The sequence below is a fragment of the Columba livia genome, chromosome 1, assembly GCF_036013475.1.
Source record: "Columba livia isolate bColLiv1 breed racing homer chromosome 1, bColLiv1.pat.W.v2, whole genome shotgun sequence".
In the NCBI taxonomy this organism is placed as follows: Eukaryota; Metazoa; Chordata; class Aves; order Columbiformes; family Columbidae; genus Columba; species Columba livia.
The window spans coordinates 64,169,146-64,186,767 of NC_088602.1; the positions used below are offsets into that span (position 1 = coordinate 64,169,146).

Below are 17,622 nucleotides of genomic sequence, written 5' to 3' on the forward strand. Positions count from 1 at the left end.
TGTAGTCTTGTGTTATTCCATAAGTATGAGCATAGACAATTCATAGTACATTCCTAATCTAAAAAGATGGCTCACCCCACTCCACAGAAAAAAATCTGCCAAAGTATCTTTACTTAGCTTACCATTTTCTGACATCCTTTAGAAGTTCTATTAGATCTCTTGATAAAACTGTACTCTTCAAATCAAGTACTGTTCATAAACTTTCTGTAAAAGGCTTACAGTCAGCAACTTGTTGACAAAGTACTTCAGTTGAAGTTGTTTTAAAATATGATACCATTAATCATTTCAGCCAGTTTAAACAAGGGGACATGTTAAGCCTGAACATATCACTTGCTTTCAGAAACTTAGTCTTTAAAAGTTCATGCTTTTTAAACATGCTGGACAGCCTTGTATATTGATGTATTTCATAGAGACTTTTCTCATCTATTTCTTACTATATTTATGCAACTGTATTCAAATTTGCTCTTTCTTCTGATTTCATTTTTTTTAGGACTTGATAATCTGCTCGATGAAAATAGAATATCAGATTTGACCCAGACATACCAACTGTTCAGCCGGGTAAAAGGTGGGCAGCAGATCCTTTTGCAACATTGGAGTGAATACATCAAGGTATTTCAAAGATCTCTTATTAATGTCAAATATTATGCTGTTATCATAGATTTCTTCTATCAAAACCTAGAATAATATGTAGATGTATGCGTCAAAATTCAGTTTTAAGCAAATACGAGGAGGGATGTTAGTGCTTTCCCCCCAATAACAGTCACATGCTGAGAAACAGCAACACCTAAGTTTTGGTTTTAAATTTCTACTTGGAAATTGCCTTCCTCATAGGTTTGAATGTTATACAAGAAATTATCCTGATTTGTTTTCTCTTTAAATAGAGCCACATGCACATGTGATTAGAATATGCTGGATTGTATGAGGTGTTGTCTTGCTACAAATATACTCAGCTGTCTACATATCTGCAAAATCAGTGGAACATCAGAATGTAGCTATTCTACTGCAGGCCAGCAGTGCTAGGTGTAACCAAACTACAGCCATGCTGATGGATGTTTAAGCTATTTTGAACAGAATACTCCTCTTAAAAGTAATCCATCATCAAAGTCATATTTAGATGCTTCAGGTTTGTTTTGCTAGGCACAATATGCATGTAGTACACTGCCCAAGAGAACTTGCACTTGCAAGATGAAAGCAGCAAAGCTCCACAGAGGGAATTTCTCTCTGGAGATGATAATTCCCAATGTGGTAATTCAGTTGTGAATTGCCCATGCGTTCATCAGCCTTCAGGACAACATCAGTTCATTTCAGAGGTGCCTTTCCTGCACACCCATGTCTGTAGTTCTGCATGGTGCACCAGGACCCAGCCCATGCGTGTGGGACGTTGTGTCTTCCAGTGTCCCCAAATGCAGTCCGCGGATCCATAGGCAGCTGGGCCAATTGAACAGCTTGTTGTAGCTGAGAAGGAATATCTTCCTTCTTCGTTGCTCCCAGATCATACTCCTGACATAATCCTTGTGCTGCCTGCCACTCCATAGACTCTTCTGTGATCTGTTTTAACACAGTATCTGGGCAAGGTCAGTTTTATGTCAATTTAGTGAGCTGAAGAGGCTCAGAGAAAAGTCCTGGTGCTGGCCTAAGGAAGGAAGCAAGAGTTTAGGTCAGGCAGGAAAATAAGGGAAGGAAGACCAAAACCTCTCCTTTCATAGCAGCAAGTTTTTAAATTGCCTTATCATACCTTGTGGCTTTGTTTTTGAGAAATTATTTACAGACTCAAAAAGCTAGAAACCATTTTCTATAGTGTCAGTAAATCTCCTCCTTTCAAACATTTGTATGACTGGATGCATTAAAGTGAGGCTTCTAGAACTAAACTTCTATCTTGTGAGCCAGTCTAAGAAAAAGCACAGTGAGCATGCCAAATCACTGGGGTGAAGATCTGTGTTCTACTGTAGTCACCTTTTTATGATTTCACAGGTGCCACTTAGTTTTCTGTATCTCCGTTTGCCATTTGTAGAATGGGGGAATGCCCTGCAGTTTATGAATGTAACTGATAGAGACTGTGAGGTGTCCAAATGCTGTGTTAATGAAGGGAGAATGGTGCAAAGTGTAAGATAAGAGGTCCCTTCCAACCCAAACCATTCTCTGATTCTGTGATATACATATTGAATCTAAGGGCCTTGAGCAGCCTCGAGTTTGTCTTTGCTTCACTCTGAAATGTTACTTGGCAAAGATCTCCTGAAAGGTCACAGTGGGTATTTAGATATTGAAGTGGATATTCTGAGGTTTGGAAGGGATTTCCCCATCTGTCTTTGACTGTTGTTGTGGCTAACATACTTCAGTTTATGAAAACACACCAGTTGAATACTGTTCTGCTTTTACTGTGCAGGTGTTCCCTCTTTCTCACCTTGGAAAACTGGTCATTCAGTCTGGGCTGCTGATCAGTGTTCCTAAGCCATTGTAAATTGTTCAGTAGGTTAAAATCCTCCCTTGCAGGATATTTTACTTCACTAGATAACTGGTATTGTATTTTTGACTTTAAGGTAATAAATGTAGGAACAAGCAAAGAAAGTGAGGTCTGTGGCTGCTTCTTGTCCATGGAAAAGTTTTATTTTACTGCAGGCCAGCTAGGGTATTTTTGCTTTTAAGCCCTTGCTGAGAGAGAAACTATGCAGTGACGGGCAGCTGTTGAATTTTTGCCACGTGTCTTATCAATGGAGCTCCCTAGTGGATTTAAAGAAAGCAGTGCAAGGTTTTGCATTATGCTTAACATTTCCGAGGCAGTTTCCATTTAATTTCTTTCGCATGAATCATGTAGTTCTGTATCTAACTGTAAACTTGCACATCATACAGTCATGCCTACTGTAGTTTGTTTGGTGTTTGTTTTCTTTAGCTTTTGTCTTAAATGCATATAATCTTTAAATCAAACACTACTGTTTGAAATCCATTAATGTGTGTCTGGGTTTTTATTTTAAATTTCAGTGCATCTCATTTTTTGAAAACTTGAATTCACATAAGTAGCTCTGTAAAAACGATTATTCTTTCTAATGATAAATTTTATAAGGGTGAATGTGTCTGTTGGGGGAGATAGGTAGCGCTCAAAAGTATTTTATTATCAAAAGTGTTTGTTTTACAGAACTTTGGGACAACAATAGTGGTTAATCCTGAAAAGGACAAGGATATGGTGCAAGAGCTACTAGATTTTAAGGATAAAGTGGACCATATCATAGAAGTGTGCTTTCAGAAAAATGAAAAATTTATAAACTTGATGAAGGAGTCCTTTGAAACATTTATCAACAAGAGACCAAATAAGCCTGCAGAATTGATAGGTACACAAATATTTTTCTGTAAAATATTTCAAAAATCTATAGAAAGCATGATAAGATAACGCTGCTGAGTGTGCTAGTGCAGTACGCATTCCGCTATAGGAGGCAAAAAAGAACCTGGGAGCGTGTCGGGTCCGAAAAGCTTGGGGTGTGCTGTTCGCAGTGTCCTGCCGGAGCATGCCAGCCTCTGCCCTCCCTGCCCCGCTGCCTGCGTGCTGCCTGGCGCTAACAGCTGCTCCCACAGCGTCCTGCTGATGCTGCGAGTGGGGCAAGAGGTTAGGGGGGAAGAGTAGCTGTGGCAAAAAGCAAGGGGGTTGGTTTTAATTGTGGTAGTAGAGGAGTTCATTGTCAGAGAGGACAAAGTACAGCACATCTGTCTGACTTGAAGGCTGAAGTTGGGAGAACAATTTTAAAGCCTTCAGATACAAGAAGTTTAATAGAGGAAAAAAAAAAATCTTGTTACCTTGAAAAGGAAACTAGTGCTCATTAAGGAGAAAAATAATAAAACCATCTTAAAAGTACTACTATGGGGTTTATCCCTGTTCTGACTGTTTTGCCTGCAGCGAAACTAGAGCTGTGGCGTTTTACACTGGGAGAGGATCTCGCTCCTTGGTTGGCTGTTTTTCTTCTGTATGTTCTTTTGCCTTTATTCTATTTATTTTGTAGCTTCCCTCCAAAACCAGCTTTATGTAGAGAGAAATTTCACAACCTAGTGATACCGGTTAAAGCCATGACACGGGCTGCTTTCGTTTCTGAATTGTGGTGTTTCAGCTTCTGCAAAGGTTTCCTTCTTGTGCAGAAGGTTGTATAGGGATACTAATGTGGCTTAATAAATACTTAGCTAAACTCATGGCTTAACCTTCTGGCATTCTGAAGCTACTAACTTGCTTCTGTTTAAATTTTGGTGTGTTCCTACCAAGGAGCATGACAGATGTGGTAAAGGTCTACAAAATATAGTCCTCTGTGTTGTTCTGTTTCTGTTTCTCATAAAATACATCCATGTGCATTGTACACTTCCAAAACATTGTCTTTCAACAATTAATGTGCTTGCTGTGGCTATAACATAAATTGTGGGAACTTTGAATGCATTAATTTGAATGCATTAATTTGAATGGTTTTACTGTGTTCTCTTTTTTTTTTCTTGGATGGTTCCTTCTTGTGATACTTTTCCTTTATGACAGTAGTGCAATAGGGCTCTGTCATTCCACTGAACACAGGGGTGGGAAACAGAACATAGAAAAATTAGCACTTATCCTATATTTTAATATATAGTAATATTTCAAGTGGGGGGCATTTAAGTTGATGATTTCAGAAAATTTTTTTAAGCTATTAAACTGTTTTATTTATTTGTAGCGAAATATGTGGATTCCAAGTTAAGAGCTGGTAATAAAGAAGCAACAGATGAAGAGCTGGAAAGAATCCTTGACAAAATCATGATCATATTTAGGTTTATTCATGGTAAGAAATATCTGTTGGCAGCTGATGCAATTTAACATGTTTTCCTTGCTACTAGCAGAACTGTATTCCTCTGAATGTAAGAGATGTTTTTTTAGCGTGAGTTTCTGCTAAACGTGGTCTTAAGTTCAGGTTGTCTTACGTCTAAAGGAGCACGATAAATACACCAGGGAGGACGAACTTGTCCTGTGGAAATTGGCAAGTTCCAGACTTTTCACAGTCTGTGAGTAGAGACTTGAGAATTAGAACTGTTGGTGGAAATTTGTTTGGTTTTTTTTTTCTTCTTTTTTCCACATAAATTAGCCATATCTGTTACCAAAACCTCTCCTCTCTAATGTCTCAGAAAGGTTAGTACAGATTTTCTCTTCCTGGCCTGCCTGATGGTGGTGGGTCCAAAGTACATGAAAACCCAGCAACTAATGAGTTGTCTGTTCTCATCATGCCTGAGAATGAACACAGAGGAGGACTCAGAATGATGGGAGAAAATGCTATTGCTGTGTTTTACTGCTTTTGAAATGCACTTCCCTAATGTATGTCCTTATCTGAGCAAAACCTTTGAATGTGGTAGGAGACTTTTTTTTTTTTGCTAGGTTGGATATTAGAAAAAAAAATGTGGTTGTGTCCAATAGAGATGCACAGTCCATGTTTTGAGGGAAGTGGGATGTGTGTGTTGGGCTGCGGTGGAATAGGCAGAAACTACCAATTCTGTATTGATTTCTGTTTGTCCTGAGAGCTGTGGGTTCTTTTCTTATAAAATCAAAAACAAGTACAATATAATGGGAAAGCAGGCAAGAAATCAGTCACAAGGCAGTATCGTTTGCATCATGATTTTTGTCAAATGCAAAGGCTAGTGGATGGACATGGTGAATGAAAACATTATCACTGGCAATTTGTCAGCCTAAGAGATTTATCTCTGTTAAATCTCAAACTTCAACCAACTTCTTTTCTCTTAATATTTTTGTAGTACTGAGCTAAGAGTTGAAGTTTATTTTGAGCTATCTAGTGCATAAAAGTCCTTTTCAAGAGCAGATGATAATTAGTGGTTAGTTTCTGGGCATTTGACTTTTTGATAGCATCTTGATGCTGTTTCATAAAACAACACTTTACCAGAGGGCAGGATGGAGAAGTGTGAAGGAAGTTTATTCACTGTAGCTTTCCCATAGCAGAAACACAGGTGTGGATTCCAGAAATTCTTCTAAAATAATTGATTTGCAAGGTACAACATAGAGCAAATCAAGCTGAGTGCCTCCTGAAGAGGGATCCTCAGCAGAAAAACACTTGGGCAATTATACCCCCATAGCCCAAGTCCCCATCCCCCAGACATCATTCCAGGCCAATTGCAAAATGAGAGTCTGGGATCTCCCCTTCATTGAATCTCTACACTTTCATTAGGCAGGCTGTCAGTTAAAGCTCTGACCTTCAGTTGCTATTTTGCACCTGCAGCTGGAAAATATAAATTCTTGGTAACTGCCAAAACATTCTTCTGTTGGGCACCGTTCTGTTCCTTTACTTATCTCCAGGGACATGGCTCCCCTTATCTTTAAGCTCGAAGACACTGAAGCCTTTTTTACTTAACAAAGCAGGAAGTTCAAAGCTTGCAGAAGTTATGCTAAGCAAACTTAACTTATGCGAGGTGAATTCTATATAAGCAGTTTCTAACCAAGTTCTATAAGAAGCAGTATACTCAGTAATTTAATAAGCTGGGGTAACCTACTCCCTAACAAGAAGGAAGAGTCTCAGAGGAATCGCTGCATTGGAAGGTGTTTGCAAGGAATTAGGAGGGGCTACTGTAGCAGCACAAATAGTGCCTTGAGTTACACTGAATTTCTTCCTCTTAAAAGTGAAACAACTTGCTGGTGTCTTTGCACTATCAGTAGAAAAGATTTGTGGAAGTTGTGGTTTAAGGCGTGAAATTCTGTGGGTGCCTGTCTGACCTATTTATTTCAAAAGGCTATTGGCAAACCAAGTAAGAAGACTTGTGACTTTTTTTTTTTTTACCTTAGGCTTTTGAAGATTTTTTCTTTAATATATAGGAACTCTTTTTCTTTTTTTCTCCTTTTTTTCTTAAATTTTAATAAATCAGACCACCAGAGGGAAAATGTTCTTCTGGATCCCAGAACGATTTCATATGATTTGCAGCTGTTCCAACGGGAAATACAAGGCAGCCCATGATCCTGGGGGAGGAAAAAAAAATAAATAAAAAGTTTTCAAGATACATTAATAAAATATTAAATGAACAACCTGTCTACATATTTTTCAAGAAAGGCTTCTGTCACAAACCTGAAGTGCAGTGATGCAAAATAGAATGTATGATTTCAGTTGTATTTTATTTTTGTCTCAATTTCCATACAGGTAAAGATGTGTTTGAGGCATTTTATAAGAAAGACTTGGCCAAAAGACTCCTGGTTGGGAAAAGCGCATCAGTAGATGCTGAGAAGTCCATGTTGTCGAAGCTTAAACATGGTAGGTGTCTTCAGATGTGTTGAATTATTACTTTTTGACGTGTAATTTGGGATCTTTATTTTCTCATGCTTTAAGAAGTGACAAGCCAGATTTTAAGTAACAGCTGAGCATATCACAATTTTCTTTGTGCTCAGTGAGAACTATTGGGCTGACCTCTGAGATACATGACTGGTTTCTTTAATGTACCCACAGAGGAGCAAAATCCTCAAAACATGTTCCTTGTTGTGGGTGCTCTGAGCCCTGGCAAATCTGACTCGGCTGTCTCGGGTTAAACCTTTATTGCTTGTTCTGTAATTGTGGGATCTTTGCTTTAATTTGTGTGACAGAATGTGGCGCCGCTTTTACCAGCAAACTGGAGGGCATGTTCAAGGACATGGAACTGTCAAAAGATGTCATGGTTCAGTTTAAGCAGGTACTTCTGGCTTGTGTTTGTGCTAAACTTTCAATAGTGATGGGGAAGCACTTAGTGGTGTTATACCTTGGATTAAGCTAGAATAAAATTAAACAGCTTTTGAGCAGGCCCTGGTCATAGTAACAAGAGTCTATTTATAGTTCTATTTATAGAACATAATTTATTTACCATATATCTATTCAGAGAGAGACTTACTTTACAGTTTGATTTCTTTCCTTTTTAAGTAAATTACAGTCTAAATAACATGTAGTGATTTAGTTGTCTAACATACTTCAAAGTCCATATCCCTTCATTCTGTAAACTGTTGCTGCTCTGTTGAATGCTCTGTGAATGACCCACACCAGAGACACTCCCTGGAGGTTGCCAAGTGCACAGAAGCCATGTATGTCTCAGCCCCAAGGCTTCCACACTGCCGGTGATGAAGGGAATGCTTGGAGGAAATACTGTATATGCTCCCCCTGTTGTTGCCCTTCTCACTGGGTACCTGTTTTGGGGCATTATTTATGGCGATACTGGGGTAGAGATCTGCCCCAGGACACTTGCTCCTGTAATAAAGTACTCTAGTGACTTTTCTGTCACAGACTTTGCAGCCTGGCTTGACTGATGCTCTGCTTAAGTTTTATGAAAATGTATTGTCTAGCAGACATCTGGAAGTCCCAGGGGATCCTTTTGGTCTTACAGTTCTCGCCCTGGCTTCTGATCAAAAGCATTTCTTTTGCTTTATTTGCATGTGATTTAAGTTCTTTGACCTTAATATCCTGTAAATGCGGTGGTCTAGGATACTTCGAGGCACATTGTGCTACTTCCAAACTCTCGCTGTGATTTGAAATTGGGGAGAGGGGCATTAAATAGTCATTCAAAAATCCTGGTAGAGCATGTCTAACCAAGGATGTGGCCTGTAGAAATTTTTCTTTATTATCCTAATTATAAATTTTTAACTTAAATATATGTATTTTCTGATTTAGCATGCAGGCAGGATACCTAAATGATGTTTGTCTCTTGTGTTGTAGTATATGCAGAACCAAAGCGATCCAGGAAATATAGACCTGACAGTAAATATATTAACTATGGGATATTGGCCAACTTATACACCTATGGAAGTCCACTTAAATTCAGAGGTTAGTGTTTGAATTCTTCAAAAAGCACCTTATGGATTGGAATCATAATCACTATCATATAGGGTGAATTAATGCCCTTGATGTAATGTTTTTCTGCTAGATATTTAAGGGGTTTAAAGATTCCAAAATTGCAAAAAATAAAATGTAGTGGATAAAATCCACTTTTGTTTTTCAGATGATTGTTTCACTTAGTATGTTCTTTACCTTTTTTAACAATAATAATAATAACAATAATAACAATAATAATAATAACAATAATAACAATAATAATAATAACAATAATAACAATAATAACAAATTAGTATTAAAATCAAATCAGTGTCCTACTTAACATTGCAGTCAATCACTTAAAACTGGACAGTTCGCCTTAATTTAATTAATTTAATTTAACTACATCAGTTAGACATTTTGATCTAGCCAATAGTTGTGTTACTGCACATTTTTTTTTTCAGTGAGGGTGGTGAAACACTGGTCCAGGTTGCCCAGAGAGGTGGTAGATGTCCCATCCCTGGAGACATTCCAGGCCAGGCTGGACGGGGCTCTGAGCAACCTGATCTAGTTGCAGATGTCCCTGCTCATTGCAGGGGGTTGGACTAGATGACCTTTGAAGGTCCCTTCCAACCCAAACTATTCTATGATCCTTCCTCTGTTCCTTGCAATGTGTCTCACAAAACTAGCCCCTGCATTTAAATGGCATTTACCTGAAAATGGATTGCTTCCAAGTTGAGAGATTTTTCCAAAGTTCCTACCAGTAGTGACTGATGTTGAAATATGTATTTGCAGTCCTATTTCCTGCAATACTTGGCTACATCTGAAATGTGGGAAGCACTGCAGAGGCCAGAGGTGGTAGCAATGTTCCCCTTTGGTTCAGAAGCTGTGGAAGTTTTTTTGCTTTTGCTTCTCTGGCATCATTTCCTCAGTAGGCTACTTCAGAAGGATCCAACCTAAGCAAAACATCATGAAAATGGAGGGGTAAAATCCCCTTACTTGAAATATATGAGGGTATATAGTACTGAAATCAGACTAGAATATGTATAGGACAAACTAAAGGAAGAGCTTGGGAGTAGATGGTAATAGTGTATAGATCTAAGATGTGTGCTTTTTGTCCTGTGGTTCCCTGGTCAGATTCAAAGTTCAGGACAAAACTGGTATGTATTTTTGAGGTTTAAAACCCTTTACTGGGAGGTTATTTTACTTTTATTTACAAGAAACAAACAAAAAACAACAACCAAAAAAGGGAAATCAAAAGCTATTTTTTGAATTGAGACTTTGATTTGTGCATAATAGCATGCATGCACTTGAGAGCAGAATTTTGCTCTTTGTATTTAGTTTTTCACATGAAAACACTTGCTATGAAACATTGTTGAGGAGAACTAAAAAGATTAGTAACCTCATCTAGGTGTTCCTGCTCCGGCAGGGGGATTGGACTAGATGATCTTTCAAGGTCCCTTCCAATCCCTGACATTCTGTGATTCTGAGTTCTGTGAATTACATGTGTGGAATCAACTGGCACCACTGCACTGGTCTAACATAAACAAATTTTTCTGTCTCTTTGCTTTACAGATGATAAAGCTTCAAGAGGTATTTAAAACCTTTTACCTGGGAAAACACAGTGGTCGAAAGCTTCAGTGGCAGACCACTCTAGGGCATGCTGTCCTGAAGGCGGAATTTAAGGAAGTAAGTTTGCTTGTTTAATGCTTAGCCTGTTGGGATAAAATTTAAGCCAATAATTTGGAGTCCAGTCACGTATTGTATTTTTTATAAAGGTAGTAACACTTTTCTGGAGGAACAGTCGCAATTCCATACTGTTACTTTATATAGAACATAGGCTTTTATAGTTAAAGTGAAATACTACCTAGCTAATGGAAGAGAATGATGTGATATCTCTTGTTAACGCTTGTATTTGTTTGATAGGAGTTGTTGCTCATTCAAATAAAGAAGGTTGTAATAAAGCAGGAAGGTGATTAAAAAAAAGCAGCATATTTTTATTTTAATATGGAATTGTTTTGATCATAGAAATACTAGTGACACTTGTAGGATGCTTCACTGATACAAAAAGGGATTGAAGGGCGTGAGTGATGTAATGACTGTGGTTAAAATTTAAATGCTTGTTGAATTATTTAAGTCTTAAATAACCACATTGTTTCTTAATGTGGTTTTGTCACATGGAATGTCTTGCCTTGCTAATACTGCAGCTTAATTGAGCCACGGCAAAGACAAAAATACTTGAATTCCTTTACTAACTCATTGTGAAAATGAAGCTTAGAGGTTTAGACAGTATGTAACAGTAGGATAGGTTTGTAGTTGTCGATTGACAGAAGCATTTATGTCTGTCTGAAGGGTTTGATTTATGTCCTTTTTCATTGCCTGTTTGCACAGACGTTGTGCTGCTGATAATGCTGTCACTCTGTATCATAGTAAACCAAATTATCTTTTGGTTTTTTTCATATTTGATCCAATGCCGAGATTTCTTTTGCATTACTTTGCTCATCTCTATAAAATGAAACTTGGGTGTAATATGAAGACTTTTGCTCTCGATGGTGGCAAAGCCAGAATTTCATATATTGTGATTAAAATGAAGTAAATTATGTGAAGTAAATATAAGGCCATTCTAATGAGCTTCTACCGTGTGCTGTATTGCTACTGTTAGAGGAGCAAAAGAACAGGTTTTTAAAATACCCTCTTTCCTCAGTACTGCATTCAGGCAGATTCTTTTGTGTGCTAGTCATTCAAAAATGCACATCTTCTAGATATAGAAAAAAGAGTGTATAGCTTCTGTAACTTGTCAGATTTGGGAGAGAGAACAGAAAATTATCTGAATATTACTTCTAATTATTTGATATTTCTTTTTTAGGGAAAGAAAGAATTTCAAGTATCGCTCTTTCAGACATTAGTTTTGCTTATGTTTAACGAAGGAGATGAATTCAGTTTTGAAGAAATTAAAATGGCCACTGGTGTAGGTAGGAAGAATACTTTTTGATTCTTAAATTTATTCACTGAGTGATTGCCAATTATGATTCCGTATGTTATGGCCTAACTTTAAGAAATTTGCCATGATCTTTAGGACAAACTTTATGAGCCGATAGCATACAGACACCAAAAGACATGAGGAAAACACACTGCTGCTGCTTCCTAGTGTAGATAAAATAGATACGTGACAAAATCCATAGTAAGAGCTGTGTAGCACATGGTACTACTAACAATCTTTTAGATTTACAAAATGTAGCATTGCAGTTCTTAAAATTCAAGCAGTGATAAAGGCTGTGCATACAGATTATTTTTATTCTATTACAGTTTCAATTATTATATTTTGAAAATTAGGTGTTGTAGCATGCTGTAATTTGGGGGTGATTCAAGGTAGTATTTTCAATGGAGCTGTACAGAGAGCTTGCCCAGCTGTTTTCCATTACTGCTGCAGGAGTACCCTGTTTACATTAGAACTGGTTTGTTAAGAAGAGCAGTGCCCTGTAGGGTGTCAAAAAGTCACACTCATGGCAAGTAGTACAGTACTTCATGGGTGATAACCACATTGCTGAAAAAACTACCACCAAAACCCCACCGCAAAACAAAGAAAAAACAAACAAACAAAAAACCACCAACAACAAAAGAAAACACAAAAAAACTCAACACCACAACCAGCAACAAATCAAACAAAACATCACGTGGATTTCTGCACCTTTAGGATATTGCTGTCTTCATCTGCATTAACTGGCCATAGTTGGAACTTGTGTTTTCCAGTCACTGTTACAATAAATTACCGACAGTTTCTTTAAAGAGATGAGATTGTCCCTGGTACAGTTAGAAAATGCATAAACCGTCACTCAGAGAGAGAACGGTTGCCTTCTCTTTAGTAACTGTGCTTCTTTGAGATGTGTCGTCCAAATATACTGCATGGTTTTACCTGCCTTACTCATTACCAATAAAGCCTCTAGGAGTTGTAGGTTTTGCATTTATTTCAGTGGTTGATAGGTAATTGCAGATTCCTTCCCTTTGGCACACTGTGACCTGTGGCTTAGCATGCAGGGCAGAAGCAGAGCTCCAAAGTATACCAAGAGTTGTGAACATCATCCTTTGTTTGGGCAAAACAAACTCAAAAAACTCAACAATCTGCATTTACTGGGGGTGAAATGCCCAAAAAGTATTAAACATAATAAATGTCTGTTTAGTCAATGTGGTTTAAAGGGTTTTTTTGTAATCATAAAACAGATGGAAGTTTAAAAAAATAGGAAGAGATCACTCTGTGTGAAAGTTAAAGTATTTTAAAAATAGGAAGAGTGTTAATCTTAGCTACACTGTACTTCAGCACTAGATCGCAAAACCTTTCTTTCAATTTTTAGCCTAAAACTCTGTTCAGGAGATCCAACGCATTTGGTGATAATTTTATATTGTAGAATACTTTCCTTCACAGACTGCAGAGGCTGTTGTAATGCAAAATCTTGATACAAGACTTCACAACATCATTATTAGAATGTTTTAGACTTCATTTTATCTACTCATCCAAATGCTTTTAGCTTTAAATCATAGTAGATAAAATTTTCCTCACCCACTTGTTTCTACTACTTTCCTGTTGTGAGGGAAGTTTGTGACTGTAATAGCTGTCAGCTCTGCCTTGTCACAAAGCATCTTCTTATCAATTTAGACTTCTCTTCTGGTTTTTTATTTTATAATATATTATCTGGCGTGTGTTAAAAATAGTGATGAAATCCTAAAATGGGTGGCTTGAGTTTCTTGTCATCAACTGATACTTTTTTTCTTCTAAAGTCCTGTTACTACCAAACAAAACTAAAGTAATAAAACCAGGCTCACGTTAATGTGAAATCTTTTCTGAAACTACTTATGGATAGAAAGCTCACTGAGATGAGCCTGAGTCTGTGTTCCTGACATGTGTAATTCTCTGCATGCTCTCAGCACTTACCTGTGAAAGACGTGAGACCAAGCTCCAAGGCTGTAAGTTGTTACCTAATTGGAACTTAGCTGCAAGAAAGCCAGTGACTTTTCAGTTGTATTTCTAGATGAATCACATAACGCTCTTCATGCTGATGTTTTGTTCTGCTTTCTCCCATCCTTTGAACTTCTTCACAGAGGACAGTGAATTAAGAAGAACCTTGCAGTCTTTAGCTTGTGGAAAAGCACGAGTATTGATTAAAAATCCAAAGGGCAAGGATGTAGAAGATGGAGATAAATTCATCTTTAATGGTGATTTCAAGCACAAATTGTTTAGAATAAAGATCAACCAAATTCAAATGAAGGAAACAGTATGTATTTTTTGCATTGATTCTCTCTATGTTAACTATTTATCCACGGTTCTCACAGGGAGATACACAATCTCTGCATCTCCTACCACCTCCACCTTTTGCATATGGAGAAAGGAAGCAGATATTTAACGGTTTTGGTAGTCAGGATGACTCACAGAGGCATTAAAGATTTTAAAACTCACTGAAAATGGAACAGCTTATGTTCCTTACCGTGCTTGCAAATTTAGATGCCTAAAACTGGTAAGATCTTGTAGATGTTTCAGTCCATCTTAGTTTTTGTGGTATGGCTGAAGTTCTGGTACTGTACTGAACTCATTAATCAAATATCACCACTTCACTTCCTAATTTAGTGGTTAAGAGACTTATTAAAAGTCAAGGTTCTCCCTATTTTTGCAGTGGATGTCTTTGTTGTACTTGAATTCAAATTCCTGACACAAGGTGATGTGCTCTCATTAGCACTGAGGTGTTTCCCTTTTGCCTTTGCATATTGAAATCCCTAAAAGTCAAATTGGAGTTGATCAGTTTGACACAAAAGACTACTGTATTTGGGCTGTCAAACTATTATGTGTTCTCTCAAAAATCTGAAGTGAGTTTTTAAGATCCACTTTAATCAAATAGATTTAAAATAAGATTACTTTTTTTCTTTTTACATTATCCTTAATTTTATCTGTGGCTTGCTTCATCCAGTTAGTTCTTAGCGTGCAGTACTGCATGTGCCTGTCTCAAAGATGAATAAGAATACACAAGTTTCATTTCATTTAACTATAGAAATGTGATTGATTGAAAAATACCAATAAAAGGTGATGTGATTTGTGGTGTTGTATTGTTCTTTAGGTTGAGGAACAGGTCAGCACAACTGAAAGAGTATTTCAAGACAGGCAATATCAGATTGATGCTGCTATTGTGCGAATAATGAAGATGAGAAAGACTCTTGGTCATAATCTCCTTGTTTCTGAATTGTATAATCAACTGAAATTTCCCGTAAAGGTAACTGATTTTGTTTCTCCAACCATCCTAAAAATATGTAATATATTTTTCCATTGAGCTTGCCTGTAAAAGTAAGAAATGTAAAATATGTCTCAATCAAATCCAAATATTAAGGTATTAAAATGAGTGTGTGAAGAGAAATAAGCCAGAGTATCAGTAGGAAATTCTATTTAGATATTTATTTCGGCACATTTTCTTATGTAGCTGTTAGCACTCTTTTTTTTTTTTTTACATAAAATATATTTGCATTTATATTACTGTTATACTAATCTCATCTATTCTTCTAGCCTGGAGACTTGAAAAAGAGGATCGAATCTCTCATTGACAGAGACTATATGGAGAGAGACAAAGACAACCCCAATCAGTACCACTATGTTGCTTAATGGAGGAGAAATACTTTTATTTAAATAAAAAAATCCAAAAAAATAAAAACCAAAATCATTCACAAGTATCTTCAGGAAACCAAATACCTATGCTGTTCCAGACTTTCCTGTTCGCAGATTTCAGGTTGATGTAGTATATTATTCAACCAGCTGCATGCACTGCTGTGGAAGAGAAGCAAAATGACACGTTAATTATCATCATTGTCAAGACTCCTTACTAATTTTCAATGTCATGTTTTTATTTCTTTTAGTTACTCTTTTTTTTTTTCATTTGGGTTCTTCAAAATTTAGTTTTACAGTTTTGTTTAACAATGTCATTGAAGTTGGATGGAAAAGTAAAATCACCTGTGTGAGAAATACTTCTGTGTTGGATGCAAGTCTCGTTTCTTCATTTCTCTGTTCTTAACTGCATCCATAAAGACCCTATATGCTGCATTCTTTAGCTACAGTGACGACTCGGGTAACTTTTAATACACCCTTGATTGATGAACACTTATGTACAAGCAGTGTTGTTGAAATACACTGAATTTTTGAAATTATGCACCATGAAAACCCTTAAACTCGTGTTCAATTGATTTTCTTTCAAATAATTTTAAGCTTCATTCTGGTTTGGATAAATCAGGTTTTGAAGTGAGATCCTTGAAGTGCCAAGAGGACAACTGTGTTCATGTGTGTAGTGAGTTGTTGGGCTATTTAGCTAAGCTATGGATTATTATTTTATTACTACTTCTGCTGGTATGGGTGGCAAAGGCTAGATCTGAGTCAAAGAGGCCCTACCTCATTTTAGGGCAACTGGTGTTCATGTAATTGCAGTAACATTTAGTTTTGCCTTGAAAATAACACAGGGAAACTACTGTACAGCGTGCTCCACTTTAAAAAACAAAATCTTTTCTTAAAGATGACTTTTATGATCTTGATATTGTGAAAGCATAGTTTTTTGTCTTGAAAGACTGAGGATTTTGTGAGTACTTTGTTACATATTGTATATATGCAAGTTGATTTGAATTAAAGAATGAAAGACACTGTAGATCTGCTAGATAATTGTGACTATAAGGAAGACATCCTTTGTTCTAACACTTACAAGACTCTGTTTACTTTCTGGATTTGCATAGTTGTGTGATTCATTCTGAAAAAGAGCTACCAAAGGAGTTTTGATCATGGCATAAATGAGAATTTAACTGAGCAATATTTTCTTGAGAGATACCCAAGTTTATGTAACATGGGGTTTGTGCATCAATTAAAAAGCCACCACCTCTTCTTAAAGTAAACATTGCTAAGAGCTGACATCTTGTGGATTTACAGATTAAAGTCCTTGTTCTGTCATCTGGTGTCATTAATTGTATTGCATTCTTCTGAATTATTTTTGTTCCCTTTGTGTTTACAAACTAAACACATTTAGTTTATTGTATTTAAAATATATTTAATATTGTAATTTAATGTAGACTTATTTTAATATTTGAATCTTCAGTTAATGCAAATAAAATCTTTGATGCATATTAAATATTAATTTCTTAGCCTTTGTGACAATGGGGCACTTCCATTTATTTGTGTGGTTTGTTCTTGTTAATTATACCATTCACTGAGTAGTTAACTGTCTATGCATATGGAAACTCATCACATCCATCTTACTGGACTTTTAAAACAAAAAGGAGTATGCGCCTCACAGAAGTGTAATGGCCAGAGGCTTTATCCACACAGAAAGCTGGCAGCAGTGCACAGTAATTGACATCAAGCGGTGAATGTTACTGCCTCCCCTTTCTGAACCCTGACTGCCTGGTTCAATGGTTTTAAACAATCTATTTAAAGCAGTGGTGTTATCCTGAAGATGACCGAAGGGGTTCTGCCTTAAGAAGCAATGTTAATTGATTAAAAGTGCTGAGATGTGTAGGTTTTCTTAATTGCCATAGACTAGAACTCTTTGGCCAAATTACTCTGGTATGGCAATTAAAAATGAGTTGTTCCATGAGCAGTGGAAATAATGAAGCTGGTCTTTCTGTGTTGTACGCTCTTTGTCCCCTACTCTATCATCGCCATCAAATAACCTCAAGCAGCAGCACTGCAGAGGGTTTTTCTGCTTACCTCTGCCTTTCTACTTGTGGGAGCACTGGTTTTGTTCTTCTTTATCCAGTTGTCCTCTTCACCTGACCTCCCAAACCTACAGAGACTGTATCCATCTCTGAAGATTTGTACTCTTCCAAATGGGTCTGAAAGTGGCTTCAGAGGATCCAA

General features: G+C 37.0%; 1 protein-coding gene and 1 long non-coding RNA gene across 7 annotated transcripts in view; one reads left to right on the forward strand and one right to left on the reverse strand.

Annotated features, from left to right (window-relative positions):
* CUL4A (cullin 4A) overlaps positions 1–16,894 on the forward strand; it is a 38,140-nt gene extending 21,246 nt beyond the window's left edge. For 3 of the 5 annotated variants that reach the window (XM_065059198.1, XM_065059187.1, XM_065059206.1), the window contains exons 10-20: positions 491–609; positions 3,131–3,323; positions 4,674–4,778; positions 7,128–7,238; positions 7,565–7,650; positions 8,661–8,768; positions 10,332–10,445; positions 11,623–11,728; positions 13,851–14,023; positions 14,858–15,010; positions 15,298–16,894. In XM_065059198.1, coding sequence (XP_064915270.1) covers positions 491–609; positions 3,131–3,323; positions 4,674–4,778; positions 7,128–7,238; positions 7,565–7,650; positions 8,661–8,768; positions 10,332–10,445; positions 11,623–11,728; positions 13,851–14,023; positions 14,858–15,010; positions 15,298–15,393 — 1,364 coding nt within the window. In that variant the 3' untranslated portion in view covers positions 15,394–16,894. Of the gene's footprint in view, positions 1–490; positions 610–3,116; positions 3,324–4,673; positions 4,779–7,127; positions 7,239–7,564; positions 7,651–8,660; positions 8,769–10,331; positions 10,451–11,622; positions 11,729–13,850; positions 14,024–14,857; positions 15,011–15,297 lie in introns of those variants that run through there. The other 2 variants (XR_010471745.1, XR_010471746.1) reach the window with 2 other exon arrangements.
* Positions 604–13,883, reverse strand: LOC135579178 (uncharacterized). Of its 2 annotated transcripts, XR_010471771.1 has the most exons (4): positions 13,684–13,883; positions 9,470–10,471; positions 6,774–6,949; positions 604–1,633 (listed from the first exon to the last, which is right to left on the reverse strand). It is a non-coding gene; the product is annotated as an uncharacterized LOC135579178 (long non-coding RNA). The 2 variants fall into 2 exon arrangements; XR_010471772.1 differs by lacking the exon at positions 604–1,633 and having other exon boundaries at positions 5,998–6,949.
* Positions 16,895–17,622: the final 728 nt, after the last annotated feature.